The following is a 20,538-nucleotide window of genomic DNA, read 5'->3' as shown; positions in this document are numbered from 1 at the left end:
TGTAAAACCCATACTAACCTGTTCATGGTTGAGGGTGGTGACGAAACTGTCACCCTTCACCAGGTCACCCTGGTGTGGAGGGTGTATGGACATGGATACCTCGTAAGATTAAATACAAAACCTGTCAAAGGGCAGAGGAGCTCATCATGAGCCAACAGCCATCCATATCTCGTGCCAACTGTGTCTGAGGACATCCTCCTGCAGTTGGTTACCTTCCCGAGGAGGTTAGTGGCATGATTTGCACTCCAGCCCCCACAAAACACTTCACGCCACAAAACACACTGTTGTGTGCATCTGGGTGGTGCTGAGGTGTTGTCCTCCAGATGGCAGTCTATTTGGGTTAGCCTGAGGCGGTCCCTTTGGGTGGGTGACTGGAGTGTCCTATCCCTAAGAGATGGGGATGGGCCAGGCATCTGCCTGGGGGGTGGACAGACGGAGGCCCCTGGAGTCCTGACGAAAAGTGGACGCAGAGACGTGCTGAAAAAGTGCATGCTCCCAATATATGTATGCATGCATGTACGTATGCCCCATAAGTCATAAATTGTCATATTCACAATTACCTGATCTAGTCCGGGAGAATCTGACCGAGACCCCTTATCGCCTGTAAAAGTTTTTCTCTCCTGATTCCTATTCTCTAAGGTATTTATGATTTATTCTGGGTGGGTGTGGTGATCTCACCTTTGGGCAAATTTTTTTACTGACTTTTTTCAAAATGGCCGCCAACCGAATATGATGTTTTACTAATTTCATACACATCCCGTGATATAGTGCTTGTTTATTGTTGGTATCCACTGGTTGAACTATATATATTGCCTACTGATTAGAAAATATGTTATTTGTCTTATTTAACATTGCTAAGTTAATTTTTTGTATCCAAAATGGCACATAATCAGCAGTTTTCACATGTTTTTCTTAGCACAGTTTATGAGCGGTATGGTAATTCAATGAATCTACATCAATAGTTCTATTGATTTCATGATTATTCTTAAATTTATTTCAGGTGATATTGGAAATACATCCATTTCCTTTGGTGATAAATGACACTTCAACTATATATAATCAAATTATTTCATTATTTCATTCAGAATTCATCAATACATCATTAAGTGGATCAGAGACAGCGGATACTATGTATGTATATATATATATATATATATATATATATATATATATATATATATATATATATATATATATATATATATATATATATATATATATATATATAAATATGTTGATGGATAGATTAGATTTGTTGGTGGTTCTCTTTTCAGGTGATGGTCAGTGAATGATGGACGCAGATTCAGCAAACTGTATATTCAAGGATAAATACAACTGTGATGTTCAACCCTGCATCCAGAACAAGGGGCTAAGTCGTGTCCATTCCATTATTTCTGCTAGTCTAGCAAACGAGGACGATCTCCATATTGCCTTGACACAGAAGCTCTTTGAAACGAAGGGTCTTACCATTAATTATCACAAGAATTGTGTGTCTAGATACACCTCCAAGTCCAACACTAAACATGGCAATAAATCTACAGAAGTTCACCTTCCTTCTCCAAAGAGGTTACGTCACTCCTTTGCTCCATTTGATTTCTTCACACGGTGCCTGTACTGCAGTGATAACTGTGTCCTTGAGAAGGATCGCAAACATCCTGACAGGTAGAAACCTGCTTACTTGTGCAGATCAACCTTGTCCAAGAGAGGTGAAGAGATGGTGTCATACAAGTAGAATATTTTGGACAAATGTTCAGAGCGTGATGATCAGTGGGCTCAAGATGTGTGTCTTCGCATTGATGGTGCTGTCAGCGATCTACATGCAGCTGAGGCTCGCTGCCATCAGTACTGTATGGCTACTTTCTTTAATAACAGATCATACCCCTGACATAAGAATGTTGCAATGAACCCATCAACCCCTGGCAATGATACGAATCAGAACCAGCAAGCTCTTGCTAGCACCATAGATGCATTGTCAAATGAAAAGGACAAGCTCTGGAATTCCATTGAAGTGTTTGAAATGTACCAATGTCATGGTGGAAATGAATTATCCCACGCACAGCTGGTCAGTAAAGTGTCTGAGCATTTTGGCAGTGAAATCCTAGTCCTATCATCACCTGGTTATGCACACATACTTGCATTTCACACCCAGGCTGCAAGACTTTTAAAAGCTGTAAAAGATACCGGTGACCAAGAAGACATCAAACCCAGTGTAGCAAAGGTAGCTAAACAAATCACACAGGAGTGTAAGTCCATCGAAATGACTAAATCACACTACAATCTAAATGTGGACAACAGTACAGTTCGGGAAGCGACTTCAGAGACCTTGATGGATCTACTGGCTGGAATCTCACCGAGACTGAAGAATACAATGCCAGCACTATTAATTGGCAACATTGTTACTTCTGCAGTTCGAGCCCAACCCATCGATCTACAAGTAGCTCTTGGAGTTCTCTTCAGAGATTCTAAAAGTCAGCTTGGTTACCTCAGTGATTATGGAGTAACTTGTAGCTATGATGAAGTGTGCCTCTTTAAACAATCATCTGCTGTTGCTGCTTCAAGGTATCATGAGTCTCATGGTATTGCTAATCACCAGGATGGACTCATACAAGTCATTGCTGACAATTTCGACACCGATATTCATCCGACAAATCATTCAAGCTGACATGCCGCAAGTCGTAGTTGTAGCTGATGGCACTGATGTCTTCACTCTTCTCTGTCACTTTGTCGTCCAAGGTGATATCAAAGGACAGGTAATGATGATATCTCCCATCAAAGGTCGAATAATGATCGATATTAATGCAACTGTCAACAAAAGCCGTCCCATTATGAGCAATCTTCTTGCTGCACATGGGCTTACTGGTTGCGATACTGTTGCCACGTACCACGGAATTGGCAAAGGAACTGCCATCAAGGTTCTCAACAAGAAGCGGATCAACCTGGACAGGATTGGCAATATTGCCTGTCCTTTCCCTGAGGTTATCGATCAGGCAACCAAATTCCTCTTGTGTTTTTACGGTGGCGAGGAATGTAAAACCATGAGAAGCTCGCCAAAATGTTTGGTCATCAAGACCAACCACACCCACCTAGCATTGGAGGATCGCCAAATCTGCAGACTCTTCCACCGACTACTGAATCAGCCAACGAAAGCATCGCCCGGGCCCACTTCCAAGTCACTACATGGCAACATGCCAAACACACCGACCCACCACAATTAGATCCTACAAAATTTGGGTGGCAAAAGGAAGGGACATCTCTAAGTCCAGTAACTGTTTCAAACGACACCAGTCTGGTGCCTCAAGAGTTGTTGAAACTCCTCAAATACTCCTGCGGAAGTGATTCTCCATGCCAAACAAAGGGATGCGGTTGCAGCAGTGCCAATATTGCATGTACTGAGTTCTGTGCATGCTCTGGTGGCGAAAGTTGTTTCAACGAGAAAACCATCGAAGGTCTGCAAGCACAGAATGAATCTGATAATGAAGACACATCGGATAGCGATGAAAGCGAAGATGAGCAAATGCTCTAAATGTGTTCATTTGTGTCGGTGTTCATGTCAAATGATACTTGATCGAATGATTCGTCTATACATTTCTGGTTCTGTTTTTATTATTTGTATTTCTGTTGTATCATTGTATTGTATGGCATGGGTATAAAAATTCTGAGTCAACGAAATTTACTATCAGTATTGTATATGCGATAGAGTCATAAATATAACTACATGCCAGTCAATTGGAATGAGGTGATGCAATATGTATGCACAAATGTTATCGCTTATAACTTAAAATCGAGTGATTGTAACATTTTAATTGTACACTACAATTATATAATGATATTATTATATAATGTGATACTTATACTTTCAGTTTCTCAAGCAGTAAATATTGTCATATATTTAGTTGCCATGTGGAACGTAATATGTACAAGTCGGAAAATGCTGAGTCAGCAAATTGATTATATCTAGTTATATATATATTAAATGCATAAATATGATGATACATATGTGTTTTATCATGTTTATTGTGACCTGATTTATTTTAAGGACAAATTTAATTGATAATATCAGAGACATTTGAAAAATCACTTGAAAATATTATTCGCTTTTACCACAGGAGGGGACATCTAAAAAGTCATGAATATTTAAAATTGCCCAAGGGTGACATCCCCACACCCACCTGGGGTTGTTGACTGGGACCCTATACAATAATAATCAGAAGAGAAAAAAACTTTTACAGACATTTTGGGGTTGGCGGATTTTAGTCTGTTATTCTGTCGGACTAATCCTGAGCTCCATGGCTCGGGACATATGAGAACATGACCGACCACACATAATTCCCTATATATTTAGCAACGATTAAGTCATTCTGAGCTAATTCTAACCCTAGAACAGCTTGCATGACATCTCACACACATATTGGTTCACAAGCGCCAACCAGAGTGACCACTATATTCGTTATGTCTGTGTGTCTGTCTGTCCAGAGCATAACTCCGTGGACTTTGATCCGATCTTGATGAAACTTGGTTATGTGTTCGATATCAATGTCTAGTTGTGTTTTCCTGGATGAGGGCATGCTACGCCCATTGTGGGTGGACCCACGCCCAAAAATAGCCATTTTTAGGGGGTAGTCGGATTAAAAATCTATCTTCTCCTCGGGAATTGACTGAATGGAATGCGTTCTTCGGTATTTGAATAGCAAAATGAATTATCTAAAACTTGTCGTTGTCCGATTTTTCATTTTCGTCCCAAGGTCAAGGTCACAAGGTCAAAAACTTAGAAAATTGTGAATTTTGACATAAAATCATACGTCCGCTCAAACTTTGAGAGCTAGGATGACAATATTTTTTATGCATAATCTTGAGGTCATTCCCCACCTAAAGTATTGAAACCATTTTTCTCTATCTCGAACACCTTGTCCGTGGCGCCCCCTTCAAGTTTGTTTTTACGCTGATTTCATCAAAGTATGGATAATCCGAGGAGTGCGAAATGCCAAATAGCCTATATGACGTTATATTGTTCCTGGAATGTTCCAGAGGAAGTTGTGCACCAAAGGTCGAACTCCTTGACCTTTGACCTTTAAAGGCCACAAAGGTCAAATTTTCAAAGTTGTGGGAATCGAACCGTGTTTTTGACCTTCTTCGATGAACTAACTCCAATAAGCTATAGCACGTATCCTGTTTCCTTATTTTAATGTCCACAACATTGTTTTGTGACCTTTAAAGGTTATGCAAAGGTCAAATTTTGAAAGTTGTTGAGCGAAACCGAGTTTTCGACATTTTGCAGCTAATAACCTGTCACTCGTACCACATCATGTTGATCATTTTTATAACTTGGTCAAACATTATCACATTGTCTCATCCTTGACTTCTAAAACAATCTACACCGTCAAATACCGCTCGTGAACATACTTGTTTTGTGCTTATTTTGATGGCTTAACTTCTTGTTGTTTATGGTCTCCTCTTAAAAATAATTGTTTGTAACTGGTTTCATTTTCTCTTGCTTTTGTAATTAAAGTTAAGCCTCGGTCCCTCTCTCCCTCTCTCCCTCTCTCCCTCTCTCCCTCTCTCCCTCTCTCCCTCTCTCCCTCTCTCCCTCTCTCCCTCTCTCCCTCTCTCCCTCTCTCCCTCTCTCCCTCTCTCCCTCTCTCCCTCTCTCCCTCTCTCCCTCTCTCCCTCTCTCCCTCTCTCCCTCTCTCTCTCTCTCTCTCTCTCTCTCTCTCTCTCTCTCTCTCTCTCTCTCTCTCTCTCTCTCTCTCTCTCTCTCTCTCTCTCTCTCTCTCTCTCTCTCTCTCTCTCTCTCTCTCTCTCTCTCTCTCTCTCTCTCTCTCTCTCTCTCTCTCTCTCTCTCTCTCTCTCTCGTTTAACCCCACCCTCCCCCTTTACACACAAACACGGTGTATATGTAATACATAGATAACCTTTTACATCTATATATAAAGAGAACATCAAAACAGACTAGATCTGGGGGGAAACTTTTCGGGAATGTTACATCTAGTATGTCACCATTTTAGGCTCACCTGTTTCTGTCATAATTCCCAGCAACTCTCACCAGGTCGAGCCAGCAACATCATATCAGATTATATGAGGCATTATTTACCGAAATAATGGTTATTTTAAATTTAATTCTGATGAAAGGGAGAAATTTCTGATTCTTATTTGGCATGAGACGACTGACCATCAAGGCACCATGATGTTTGGGAAATTTTTACCACCTACATGATGGAGCCTTGGGACCAAATCTTTGATTGGTCTGTTTGGCATCCTCATTTGAACACCTATAGCTCTTGCTGCTGGGGAACACGGATTTGAATGTTTTGTCCATTGCCTGGTAGTAATATATGAAAAAGTAGTGTCGAGTAATGTCCTTGGCCGACAGTGATACACGAATACACAATATACGCCACAACGCAAGTTACTCCACAAGCCTTACATTGCGAATAAAATTTTAAATCTTTGGAAAACCTTTGTTATAGCTGCTCAAGAATTGATTGACGATTAAAATTTATTTCAACAAGGTCAAAAAAACAAGTGTACTTTTAAAACGAATGAACAGAAAAATCGCAGTTCAAAAGCCAAAATCAATTGTACATTTAGAATGGACTCGTAGAACAATTAACTGGAGTGATAGCAACTTCTTGCCACCTTCTCTGCAGCAGCTGAGAGAGGAAAATTTGTCTCCCTCTCTCCAAGCAGTCTTTCGGTTATAATCCAAAGGATGACATCACATCTCCAAAGAACTTCATGTGGTTTTAAAGTAACATGTGGGAACTTTTTGAGTCATCTATCACACTCAAAGGGCTGGAAAGATAGTCTAGAGGTATGCACACTCGCCTCTAAGTTGTCTCGCCCTGGGTTTGAATCCTGACCCAATAAACTGTCAGCCCGGTATTTCAGAGGCAGAGTGATTCATCAATGCATGTGCTGTTCCTTGGATGGACGGTAAGCCTGAGGATCCATTTGCCCGCGTTGGTTGTTGGTGATTGTTAAGAGATCCCATGCTGTCTTTCATGGAGGAGGCAAGTTATTGCCGGCATCTTGAACAAATTACTAATTCTGATTGATTGACTGTTGGAAAGGCAATGACAAACCACCAAGCGTAGCACTTACCAAGCATCTGCTTTAGCAGCACCAAGCTCTGTAAAGAGTATGGTACATCTTATTGGTTGAGAATACTGAACACCATCTGACCGCAAGCTATAATACTAAAGGCTTGACATCTGTAACACTCGTGATGAAGATTTGGGATGTATGAAGGCGCCAGTAGTTCAGAAATGTCTTCTTCATTCTTTTACAATTATCATATTATCGGATCTATGAATACCTAAACTTATGAGTTCATGACTTTTTCAATTTTCATTGGAGAGCAATTTTAAAGTCATGGCACAAACCTATTTTTATTTATACAAGACCGAGACTTCTGGTACACTTGTAACATAAAGTCTTGTTTTTTGCCCAAATTTATGGTTTTCAGCTAAACTGCAAACTCGGGGGGGACCGATTTTGAATGATTTCAGTAGCTGAAGGTACTTGATATGTGAGGCCTCTCCAACCCCCCCCCCCCCCCAGAACTACTTTTTTGCCATTTCAATAGCTAAAGGGACTTGGTATAGCATTTGGCTGTTTTTTTGTGTGTTAGTGTTGGTCATATCCCCATCGTTTGAACTTTGAACCATGAATAAGGCTGATTTACAAGTCACAATTCAGACTTTATTGCATTCAGACTCTAAAGTCACAATTCAGACTCTAAACTAATCAAATATTTTAAAGTTAAAAGTGCAAAAGTCTATGTTTTGTTTCTCCCTCCGTTTTCAAAAATCTTCATTCAAATAACAATGTCATGACATTAGCCTATTAAAAAAGTTTAACAATGGAATTTCGACTGTCTCATTGCTTTATTTGTCATGGCATTTATCATACCTGTAAGTTGGGATACTTTTTGAGAAATCCTGCTGTTGGAAACGATCTGAAAATACAAAAAAAAGCACATATGAAAGCCCCTTTCCCACCCACATGTCAGCCCAGTCACCGATGAGAAATCGGTTTTATATGGTGCAACTATACACTCATCATATTCATAATTCAATAGTCACAAAATACATATATCTTCCTGTGATGAATAGTTCTTGTCAAGTTGCACAACCACCGAAGATGGTGAGATTATTTTCACTTATGTGAGCGACGTCCACAACACACAGCGCAAACCGGCCCACCTTCCAGCAGATTGATGGTGTCACCCCAAAACACATTTGACTAGTCATCCACCACATGATAGATCGAGTGGACAAACAACAAAGTTTTCAAAAGGCAGGACAGCAATGGGAGTTCCATAGATAAGACAAGAAAGGCAGGTGTACAAGTATCAATGAAAAGCAGTGCTAAAACCCAACGAGTTACATCCAGTGGAATTGAAATGTGAAGTACACTGGAATAGAGCCCAAGATGGTGTGGGTTAAAATCTTTTCGAAAGCTACAGTGTTAAGGACTTGCATTCTAAGCTTCTGGAAAAGTGAACTAGTCTCAGGAGAATTCCCATTTTGCTCGTAGATTGTACAAAAAAAATTCCCAGATTGCTCACTATAATGATCTACTTTAACCTTCCTGATTTGACCTCTATGTGGTGCCAATCCACACTTTCTGCTATCCTCTTGATACCTATGGTTGGGTACTAAAATGATGGCTATAAAATCCTTGCTGCTCAGTGCTCACACCACCCCCCCCCCCCCCCCAACTGAGTACAAGACTCTCTAATCGGATGTTTTCTTGTAATGGCGAAAAATGACTTCTTCTTTTTTCTCCCATTTATATCAAGTATGTTTGTAAAAGCAGATTTCGTTATAGATCCTGATGAAAATCTGCAAAACGCAGGTGAAACATGATAATTAAATGCAAAATCCTACCCGGTTATGGACATGCAATATTTTGGACAATCCATAACAGTTCTTGGTGTGAAACCACTTATCTTGAAGAGTTAGTCACAACCCTCCCCATACCCTAACCACATCCTGGACTGCAACTCTAAAATCTGTTACCACTTTTTGATCGGTTAAAAGTAGGATTCTCTATCATTCCTCATATAGTTCATGCCCTGGTTCTTTCAGATATTGTAATTGTTGTTCACACTCTGTAATCGGCTTTCCAAAACATCTCGTAGCCAATGCCATCAAATTTAAACAATATGTACCTGGATTCATCACTCCTCAATACCTGTTTGATCATATCCAAGACTCCAAGATACCTGTTATTTGTACCACACGATGCAATGCTGTGTATTGACCACACTGGTGAAAGGCTTGTGCAGAGATTATTTTCCAGAGGATTCAATGTAAATCAAGGGTCGATGAAATGCATTGGTACCTGCCTGACATCCTAATGACTCCTTAAATTCACTGTCACATTGTGGATATATATATATATATATATATATATATATATATATATATATATATATATATATATATATATATATCGTATATTTATAACAACCCCCACCCCCCCCTCCACCAATCGACTGTTATGCCATGGAGGCTAATCTCTCGAAGTGTGCAAAATACTCCAATAGCTGAGCATCTCAAACAGCCTCAAACAGTTGAGCCTCACACTAACCTTCTCGTGGCGGGGTGTTATCACGAACAGGTGTAGAAGTGAAAGGGAAATCACTTGCGCTGTAAAACCAGTTGCTTCGAGCAGTTGGTTCTTGTTAGCCTTGGTAGGTAGCTCATCTCGGAGAAGAAAGCTCTGAATCCAAATCCACCATAATCTTGTGGTTAGGGTTTTGAAACCAAAGGCTATGGGTTGAATGGGGTAAAGGCAGCAATCCATTGTCAAGAGGGTAGCCTTTGCATTTGTTAACCGGTGAGCCACCTTTGGGCAAGGTGTGCTTCACAATTTTAGCCCCAATCAGGGTTACATGAAGCCATGGGAGCAGGTAGTCGACAGCCATGTCGGCAGCTGGCACATGTCTAACAGCTGCATGGCCTTGATGCTCGGCAGAGAATTACTTTATGGAGAATAGCTAGGATAATCCATCTTGTGAAAGTGCTGAAGGAAGAAGGCAATGGCAAACCGCTTCCGTGCATGCCAAGAAAACAAGTGTGTTCAGAAATGTAAGAGATAAAGCCCATGGGCTCAGATTATGAGCTACACAGGTTTGAAAGCACCAAAATGGTTACTGGGGAAGAGCGAAGTGTTGTGATGATGATGGCGAAGTGTAGGACTCGCCGTCATGATGGGACTGGATCAAACCCCACAAGGAAATGCAATTGCTGTGGGTCCAACAACTGAAAGTCAAACTCTTGAGCTTCTCAAACATTCACAAAATTGGAACATGGAATGTAAGGTGAATGAATCAGGGAAAGTTAGATGTAATAATAACAAGAGATGAAGAAGACAGGAACTGAAATTTTGGTGATAAGTGAACATGGATGGACTGGCTTGGGGCAGTTTCAATCTGACAATTATAAAGTATTCTTTTCTGATCAGGAAACCTGCAAAATAAGTAGTTGGAGTGATTTGCAATGAGAAGATGGCAGAGTCAGTAGTGGGATATAACCCAGTCAATGATACAGTCTTAACCTATCAGTGAGATTGAAAGGTTCATCGAGTAAACACCACCATCATTCAGATATATAATCCAACCTCTACAACATATGAAGAAAATGTTGAGGAGTTTTTGGTTGCAGGAACTGGAAGAACAGATGCCGAAAGGAGATGTTTTTATTATTACATGAGACTGGAATGCAAAAATTGGAGAAGCAGGAGCATCAGGAATTGCAAGAAAGCATGGAGTTGGTATCCAAAATGAGCCAGGGGAGCGAATGCTGGAGTTCTGTGTGGAGAATGATCTCGTAATTACAAACACATGGTTCAAACAACCCAAGCGCAGACTGTGCACATTAACTTCATCTGATGGGAAAGATAGAAATCAGACTGACTACATTTCCATAGAAGATGGAGAAGTGATGTGCAATTTGCCAACACTCTGCTAGGTGCAGACTTTGGGACAGATCATGATCTCCTTGTGGCTGTGGCAAGGCTACAAGTCAAATTGAGAAGGGTGCAAAAAAAAAAATCAAAAACTTTGACCAGATACGACCTTGAAAACATATCTAAACTAGAAAGGCACATGCTTGATCCACGAGAACATATTCGGCCCAATATATTTTTCAAATATCATGCTATATATCGTTTTTGGCCCTATCTTTCAATGGTGAAGAATCACTTTTAGAATTCTACTATCTGGATATTCATCAAAATCTAATCAGTTCGTCCTTGCCAAACACCCAATCTGTCCACAAAATTTCATCTGAATCCATCCACAACGTTTTTAGATATCCTGCACACAAGCAAACAGACAAACAAACAAGAACAAGATGTCATGCAGAGCATGGTCCTTGCAAAATCCATAAAACAAATTTGACCTCAAAAATAATTGGTGGTTGAATTCAGTAAACTGATTCACGAATCCTCTTCAAATTTCAAGTCAATGAGATGAAAATTGAGGATTTTAGAAATACCTCCATCGTTGCTGACCTTGGGCCTATGTTGACCTTTTGGTCTATGTTGACCTCGAAAATAATGGTGGTTGAATTCAGTGACCTGATTCACAAATCCTCTTCAAATTTCAAGTCAATGAGATGAAAATTGAGGATTTTAGAAATACCTCCTTAGTTGTTGACCTTTGGCCTAAATTGACATTTTGGTCTATGTTGACTTCAAAAACAATTGGCTGGTTTAATCAAGCGACCTGAAATATAACACCTCTTCAAATTTCAAGTGAATCAGATGAAAATTTAGGATTTTAGAAATCTCACTTAAGTTGTTGACCTTTGGCCTATGTTGACCTTTTGACCTCAAAAACAATAGGTTTCTTCCTTATGAAAAACTCCACCATGTGGTGAAGATCGGTATAAATTGTGACCTGTAGGCGACAAACAGACAAACAGACAGAATACCAAAATCTTCAATTTTGCAAGTAACAAACAAACAGAGAGGGGTGAAAACATCACCTCCTTCACCTTTGGTGGCGGAGGTAACAATATGCAACTAGAAAGTTCATAGAACATATTACCCCATGCAGTGTTAAGTATATCTTTCAATTCAAATAAAATAATGATTTTAAAGTTCATTTTTTTTAAATGACAGAAGTTTAGCGCTATTGAAGCAGTCAGTCTTAAACACCAACTTATTTAACATGTCCAAGTCCTGCAAAATTGGAGTTTATTGTAAGTGACAAGAAGGAGATTTCTGTTCAACAGTGTTCAAGTATATAATTCAATTTCAACAAGAAAAACAGCAATCAGACATTGCAGACCCTCGCCAGGACTTGTTTTGTGTGGTGTATTTGTATTTTTGTGTCGTGTATTTTGTGTGGTTTTGTATACTAGTATGTTACGTAATTAATAATAGACAAAACTAGAACTGCCTCTTTATAACTGCTGGCAGTGATGACCGGGTACCAAGACTTCAAGTTTTGATGCAACTCCACTTTGATCGGGCACTTCACCTTGACCCATGATGTTTGTTGCTATTCAATTTAATTCAGAATGGGATTAAAATAAATTCAAATCAAACAGAAAACTGAATATGTACAGTCCTGCCTTGCAGTAATCAGAAGGAACCCAAACAAGCAAAAAGCAAAGATGAAGTCATTAGGAGGAACCTGGATTGGATTCACATTTCAGCTGCTGCTACTCTACCCTCATACCTATCCAGACACAGTCAAGTGAGTCTTGTTCAAAACAAAAGTTAAAATTAAAAAGAACCCATATCAAAAAATTTAATCATTCTGTCTGCCAGACCATGCATCTGATCAGGTTGAAATTTAAAACCTATATTCCACAACACTGTTAGATCATAATTTTGAAGTTTCACTTTGATCGATGAAGCGGTTCAAGAGGAAGTATTATTTAAAAGATTTTCGCTCAATCCAATATGGCTGCCAGACCATGTGACCTTTCAATTATTTGTGAACACCCTGGTATCCCCAAGGCTTGGGGAACATGTGTGTGAAGTTTCCCCTCGATCTGTCCAGCTGTTCTGGAGAACAAGATTTTTTTTACAGGTTTTAGGGTAAATCCAATATGGCTGCCAAACCATGTGACCTATGTCGTGATATGTGTGAACATTTTTTTTCTCATGAATAGGCAGACATACATGTAAAGTTTTGCCTCGATCTGTTCAGCCTTTTCAGAGGAGATTCATGAAGGTTTTTTTTTTTAACAATATGGCTGGAAAACCACGTGACCGACGACGACATCAATTTTTTTTTTCTGTAGACCAATTTATCCCGAGATGACCCACAAAATTTTTTATATTGATTGGATGTAGCATTCTACTCATGAAATTGTCATTACGAAAGCAATGAAGGCAACTATGACATCATAAAGAATCATACTTATTCCCCATGAGAAGCACTTGTCATGTGCCAAGTTTCAATTTTTTTCCTTGGTGCGATTTCATAGATCCAGAGGTCCAAAGTTTTTTTTTCCTTTTTTCCAACATGGCTGCCACACCACAGTCACGTGTTACCTAACAACATAGGTCACTATGTTGTCATAATTACGAATAAATCATTCTACATGAGTCGTCGCTCCAATGGTGAAAAGTTCGTGTCAGTCCTACAAGCAGATGCAGAGAAAAACATTAAAGTTCTGTGTAGACACACAAACAGACAAACAGACCCAAATGCACCACCCTCTCCTCCGGCGAGGGGAATAAAATAAAGATTGTAAAGGTCGTATACATTAATTAGTTTCGGAAGTTTACCGCTGTTTTATGGCCGTTGATGCAATGGCTACTACACCACCTTATCTAAGATGTTACATTATTTCTTCGTGCCTGTTGTTTGTGTCCTTCATGACATCCTTAAAAACAGTCGCTTTCCTGTTTGGAATGATTTTCATTTTTGTTTGACTGTCAGGTAGGCAGACAGAGTCAAAAAGAACAAAAAACAGTCTGACTCCTCTCTGCACATGCACTATCGAGACAAATTCAAAGACAAAGCACTGCTAAACGGCAAGTTTGTTTTCTGGTTTATGTTTCCATTTGTGTTCAAAATACAACATTAAATTTAAATTAAGTTGTTCCTCGGTCATAAACTGACGTTTGTGGACAGACCGGTGGAGAGACAGACATAAACCAATTGCTTAACCCCACCTTTTACTTCGTGTGTGTGGGGTAATAAAGGTTCAAAAAAAAAACGTTTTTCAGAGCTGGACTTGGTTGATGGAATGCCAGATGAATTGTGGCAAGACGTTGAAGCGGCCAAAAACAACATCCCAAAAGCAAGCAGAAAGATGAAGACTAAATGGCTGCAGTCAGAAGAGGCAATTAATATTACAGAGAGAAGAAGAAATTAAAACCAAAGGCACATCAAGAGAGGACATTAGGCAATTAAATGCCGACTTCCAACAACAAGCTGGTGAAGTCAAAGATAAATATTTCAAAGAAACATGCATAGAGATAGAAAGTGACAACAGAGTGGGGGGGGGGGGGGAAAAAAACAAGAGAAGTTTTTAAAAAGCTCAGAGATCACAGGAATGTTTAGGTCTATGATTGGGCTCCTTATGAGTAGAATCAGAAAAGATCCAACAAAAGAAACATAAGTGAAAGAAAGATGGAAGGACTATACTGAAACTCTATAAAAACGAGCCAACTATACGATGGCAATCTTTGAAGAAAGATCATATGAGCAAGAACCAATAGTGACAGAATGTGAGGTACTAACTTCGAGGCCTGAAAGAGCTGGCAAATGGAAAGAACAATGTACCATTGCCAAAGAAAGAGGATCCAAGAGAATGTTCAAATCACCAAACCATTGCCTTGATGTCACATTCCAGCAAGATATTACTAAAGATCATTCAACACAGAATAGGAGACTTCATAGAGTGAGAAATGCCAATTGAGCAAACTGGTTACAGAAGAGCTACCGGTACTGGAGATCAAATCGCAAATCAGAGGTGGATCATGGAAAATGCAAGCGAATATCAAAGGAAGGTATATCTCTGCTTTATAGATTATAGGAAAGATTTTGGGTTGATCATGATTGATATGGATTATGTTGAGAGACGTGTGGATGTCGGAGCGTGTGTGTGTGTGTGTGTGTGTGTGTGTGTGTGTGTGTGTGTGTGTGTGTGTGTGTGTGTGTGTGTGTCTCCTCCATAACTCTAAAACTATAAAACCTAGCTGCCTGAAACTTTGCATGCATACGAAGAAAATTCCAAGGAAGTAAAAGAGTGAAATTTGGGTGTTTGGCTTAATTAAAACACCCCGTTTGAAGATAATTAATGGCCATATTTAATTATATCCTTTATCAGGCAAACATTGGCCACCTCGCCCTACATGGAGTCTTAAGGCATATCCTCGGAAACTTCGCTTAGGTCGAAAGCCACCATGTTTTTTGCCCAGCTCAACCATGCCCCGATTTGGAACAGGCCACAACGATTTCTGTGGTGTCTTTAGCACAATCATGAGGACACACAAAGAGAATCAAACACCATTTATTCCATCCCAGTAGGTCTCACTCGGCTGGAAACTATACTACACTCCTCCCTCCTTAAAGCATGAGTCACATTTGCTCTACGGCTAGGATACGGCGGCCTACCCCTGCCCCCCCCCCCGAATTGACAGAAACGTGCGGCGGCCGTAGAGTTTCTGAGGTGGCCTCAGGGTGGCCCTATGCCGTATGGCTATCTTTTACAGGCTGTAGGGGTCTCCGTGGAATTAAAGCGCGGAGTTATAACTTTTTTCATTTCTAGGTTGGCCGTAGCAATTCGACAAGCCGTAGCCATGATGTAGATGTGTTCCACGTCGACCATACGTAGGGCGTACGGTGGGCTTGCGTTATTCGTGCGTTTTCCGTAGGCTCTTATCAATGAAAAATGAATTTTTCCAACCCCCAAAAAATGACGACGGCCGCACTATTTCCACGTTCGCCTTAGCCCCCCCCCCCCCCCGTGGTCGCCTTGCAGGCACATTGAGGCTACCTTGCGTCTGCCTTCAAAATTCTATGGCCGCCGCAGGGACACCCTAAGGTCACCGTGCGACATCAAATCAAAGACCGTATGGCACCCCCACATTTTCAGTCTCCACAATTTCTAAATACCCGTGCGGCTCCCCGAAAAATAAAAACATATGTGACTGCTACATTGTGTGACCGTGGAAATACTGCGGCCGCCCTATAATTGCTAGTGGCCGTAGATTTTTTAGACCCTACGGCCGCCAAGCCAAATGTGACTGAAGCAGAAGTCACATAATCACCCAAATACACAGGTTGTACAACACGTCTGGAAGAAACACGCCAACATTGAGCCGCAGACATGACCAGCGACGGCATGATCTTGAAAATAGATGGTGGCACCACACCAGATACCAAACCAGGTGCAACCGATGCCGGAGGAACATCCATGCGACTATCCCTGCCCTGAACATCAGGATCCACAGATAGAGGGACAGGTGGTTGGGACGTGATCACGGGCATATCGATGGATGAGGAAACATCAAAGGGTGGAACGGAATCGGCAGCATATGAATGAACAGCCCCCGAGCCAACAATTGATTCACATGATATGACCAGGAAAGACCGGCAGAAGTAGGAACAAGGTTGTTAGTTGGTCCAAAAACTCGGATCACAGTTGCCGGTACCCAATTCTATTGGTGCAAGTAGTCTCACATGAAAACTGGCTGGTCTACCATGAACGAACAAACATCGGTCGCCGTAATAACTGCCGATAAGCAAGGTCAAAGCAAATCCAGCCACGACCGCAACTGTCAACCATATATGCGGAAGGCAGGTGTTTCCTACGTAGGACAATGCACCGCATTCCGAAAGGCAGGCAAAAACATTGACCCTACTCTGCACAGATCGTACTGCTTGAACCCCTGCATAAGGCATGTTTCAAAGCTTTGACAAATGACTTAGCCTGGCCATTTGTAGCTGGGTGGAAAGGCACCGACCACTGATGCTTGACACCATTACCATGCATGAACAAAACAAATACCTCAGATACAAACTGCGGACCATTGTCCGATACTAAAATCTCTGGAACACCTTTGTTTGCAAAAAAATACTCTGCAGATGCTCCACCATGTTCTCTGCCGAAATGGACTGCCTGATAGCAACTTCTGGCCACTCCGAGTAAGCGACGATCACCACCAGAAATATACGGCCCATGATCGGCCCCGCAAAATTCACAGGAAAGCATTGCCATGATCTATTGGTGGGCATCTACAACAACGAGACACATGAGGGATTATCAGCATCAGTTTGACACGTCAGGTCAGGTAGGTATGGGAGCAAGCACCAGAGCAGCGCGTCACTGCGTCCACTTTCTGCCGGTATTCCAGGGGCCTCTGTCTGGCCATCCCCCAGGCAGATGCCTGGCCCATCCCCATCTCCTTGAGATTCCGATCCACATGCTGCAACCACAAGGCACATGGTTGGCCCACTGGCCTCCTCCACTCACGAGGCTCCCTCGCTGAGAGAATCTGGTGAGCAGGATCAGCAAAAGGAAAAGGAGCCACATGTCCATACAGCCGCAGCTGACGCTCACGGATGATTCAGATAACAAATCTCATTTGAGTCTCTCTCAACAACCGCTCATTGGACACAAAGTCTGACAAGCGATAGCCAAGGATTCTCTGAAGAGACCTGGAACCAAAGCAATGAAGTCTCTGTCTCAGATCTCTGGTCAGAGTCCAACTCTCATATTGGAAGAGCAAGACTGGAAGCACCAAGGACCTGAAGACTCAGACTGTTGTCCTCATTCACAGGTACCAACAGCGCCACACCCCATGAACCAGTGAATCCGTGACTCCCCAGGCCCGACCCAGATGTATATTGACCTCTGGCTCACAGCAATCAGAGACATGAATATCACTGCCAAGGAAAGTGAATCTCTCCGTGACCTCAACATCCTCACCACAAACAGGTACAGAGAAGACAGCAGCATCCAAGATGTCATTGAAAGCCTGGATCCTAGTTTTGACCCAGGAAAACCGTAATCCCAGCGGCTCCAACTCCTCATTCAACACCTCGAGGGCTCCCAAAAGGATATCCAGAGTTCATAAAGATGACTGCATCATCTGCGAAATCAAGGTTCGAGATCTTGACATTCCTAAATGATGCATCACAGCTTGATCTCTCCGACATCCTCCTCAGAATCCAGTCCATACAAGTGCTGAAAAGTGTGGGGGCCAGTACACACCCCTGACGAACTCCAGTAACAACTGGAGATAAGTTGGATATGGAATCACCACATTTCAGAGCACTCTCAGCACCGGAGTATAGTTCAGACATCAGATTAATTAGTTTTGATGACACACTACGAAGACCAAGAATCCTCCAGAGGGCATCCCGATTCACTGAATCAAACGCTTTGCAGAGATCAACATGGACTGCAAGCAGCCACTGCTGAAACTCTCGTCTGCATTCAGAGAGGACCCAAAGGGCAAGGATACGGTCTATCGTTGACTCTTTGCTGTAAAGCCTGACTGCTCTGGGTATTGTTGCTCAAGCAGATGGAGGCGAACCCTATCAAGAATTATCTGAGCAAAGACCTTGCCCGGCACTGAGAGCAGCGTCACCCCTTGGTCATTGTTGCAGTCCTGGCGATCACCCTCCCTTTCCAGGGAGGGACAATAAGACCCCTCTTCATGTCAGTTGGGATGATGCCTGCATTCCAGGCAGAGCACAGAACTGCATGCAACAACATGAGTAGAGCATTTCCACCAGCCTTGAAAAGTTCAGCATGGATGCCACAGTTCCCAGGAACTTTACCCCATTATAAACGGTTCACCGCATCCTGTGTTTCCACAAACGAAGGAGGATCGCAGTTGATTGGAGGATCAGCAATATGGACAGTAACACCCCTGACATCCATCTCAACAGCTGGTGGATCAGCCTGGTACAGCCGCTCAAAGTAACTGGCCCAGCGAGCCTTCATTTCGGACTGCTCTGTCAAGAGCCCACGACCATCTGCTCTAACCTGCAGTACATTGAGGGATGGGCTTGGAGGAACGCAATGCGTGAATTCCCCTGTAAGCAGGATGAGAATCACTTGGCCACAGGTGATGCTCTACCCCCTCACAGATTCCTCGCACATAGGCCTTATCCACCCTCCGTGCACGTACAGTTTTACGCCTCAACTCCCTCAACAGCTCAGCTCTGCCATTCAACCTGGCCCTGTGACTCTGGTCAATGGTATCCAGTGTCCTTTGAGAGACAAAATTCTTCTTCACCCTCCGGTGAGTTCCATGACATCTACCCGCAACATCAAAGATGGTGGTCTTGAAGGCACTCCACAACTCTTCTGGATCCCCCAAAGCACCCAGACCCCCCCCAAATCCCCACTCAGCCTATTCACAAACTCCTCAGCTACCCTCTCGTCCTCGAGCTTGCCAACATCCAGCCAAGGCTGGGATGATACCATTCTCCTGGATTTAAGCTGCAACTTCAGTGTTGCTACCACATGCCTGTGGTCAGTATTGAGGAACTGAGCACCCAAGTGTACCCTGCAGTTCTGTATCATCCTCCAGTAACCATCAATGAGCACATGGTCAATCTCCTTTGCCACATTGCCAGTGTTTGAATACCAAGTCCAGTGATGAGCTTGTGGGCACTGAAACCATAAACCAGCCACCCTAAGTCCATGATTTTTTGCAAAGTCAAGGAACTTAGTGCTATTCTGGCTCACAGTTCCAGACCCATGGGGACCAACACATGCCTCCTAACCATCCCTATCAGTTCCAGTCGATGCATTGAAATTCCCCAAGACTAGAAGTGTATCTCGCCTGGGGCACTGATCAACCACAGACTCGAGCGTGGCATAGAATTCGTCCTTCACGGTGAGATCACTCGCCTCAGTCGGAGCATATACAGAGACCAGGGAAACGACACCCAAGGAGTGACAAATCCTTCTTCTCGTAATATCCTCGTTGACCGGTGTTACCTAAATTATCATTGGAGTCAGCTTATTGAACACAGCTACAACAACTCCTTGGGTATGGTAACCATCAGAGCGACCAGACCAATAGTAGATGTAACCACCCACCAAGATCTCTCCCTATCTGGTCTCCGAACCTCAGAGAGTGCTGCAATACCGATGTTCAAACGCGTGAGCTCAGATGATAACAGAGAACATGTTTTTACCGTCCACTTGATGTCTGCATCAAGCCCAAGCCACAACAACAAGCCCCCGGCTAAACTCTTCGTTTTGACCACACCTAAATGACCCTCCTGTAACTCGTTGAGACAGCACTCACGTATTGAAGCAGGAATGACCACCCTCATGCCCCACATAACACAACCTTGAGTTAAAAATAGCTCAGATGCGCGCAACACATACGGATAATATTCTGATGTTGAGGGCAACTCACGCCAACATACCGACAATACAGCATGCACAGCACGTGACAATATGGGATCGCGACGAATGGCAGTGGCCACCTCTGCAGCGATTACCAGACCAGACTCGATCTGTTCAAACATGTACACCTCAATCTCACCTGTGCATTTGGTTCCAACCTTAAGAAAAGGCATTTGAGACAGGC

At 42.3% G+C, this 20,538-nt stretch overlaps 2 protein-coding genes across 2 annotated transcripts in view; one reads left to right on the top strand and one right to left on the bottom strand.

Annotated features, from left to right (window-relative positions):
- LOC147029721 (protein turtle homolog B-like) overlaps window positions 1-9,825 on the bottom strand; it is a 162,338-nt gene extending 152,513 nt beyond the window's left edge. The window contains exons 1-2 of the mRNA XM_085872994.1: window positions 9,595-9,825; window positions 7,909-7,954 (exon numbers count right to left, since the gene is read on the bottom strand). Coding sequence (XP_085729120.1) covers window positions 7,909-7,954; window positions 9,595-9,810 — 262 coding nt within the window. The 5' untranslated portion in view covers window positions 9,811-9,825. The remainder of the gene's footprint in view (window positions 1-7,908; window positions 7,955-9,594) is intronic.
- On the top strand, window positions 1,901-2,662 carry LOC147029722 (uncharacterized). Its single transcript, XM_085872018.1, has one exon. It carries the CDS (start codon window positions 1,901-1,903, stop codon window positions 2,660-2,662), a length of 762 nt encoding a protein of 253 aa, XP_085728144.1.
- Window positions 9,826-20,538: the final 10,713 nt, after the last annotated feature.

This window comes from Eptatretus burgeri, chromosome 3, assembly GCF_056783735.1.
Source record: "Eptatretus burgeri isolate ZD-2024b chromosome 3, Ebu_testis_v1, whole genome shotgun sequence".
NCBI classification, from domain to species: Eukaryota; Metazoa; Chordata; class Myxini; order Myxiniformes; family Myxinidae; genus Eptatretus; species Eptatretus burgeri.
This window is presented reverse-complemented; position numbering and strand designations above follow the sequence as displayed.

Coding starts and splice junctions, on each gene's coding strand:
- LOC147029722 (XM_085872018.1), top strand. CDS start 1,901: ATGAACCCATCAACCCCTGGCAATGATACGAATCAGAACCAGCAAGCT.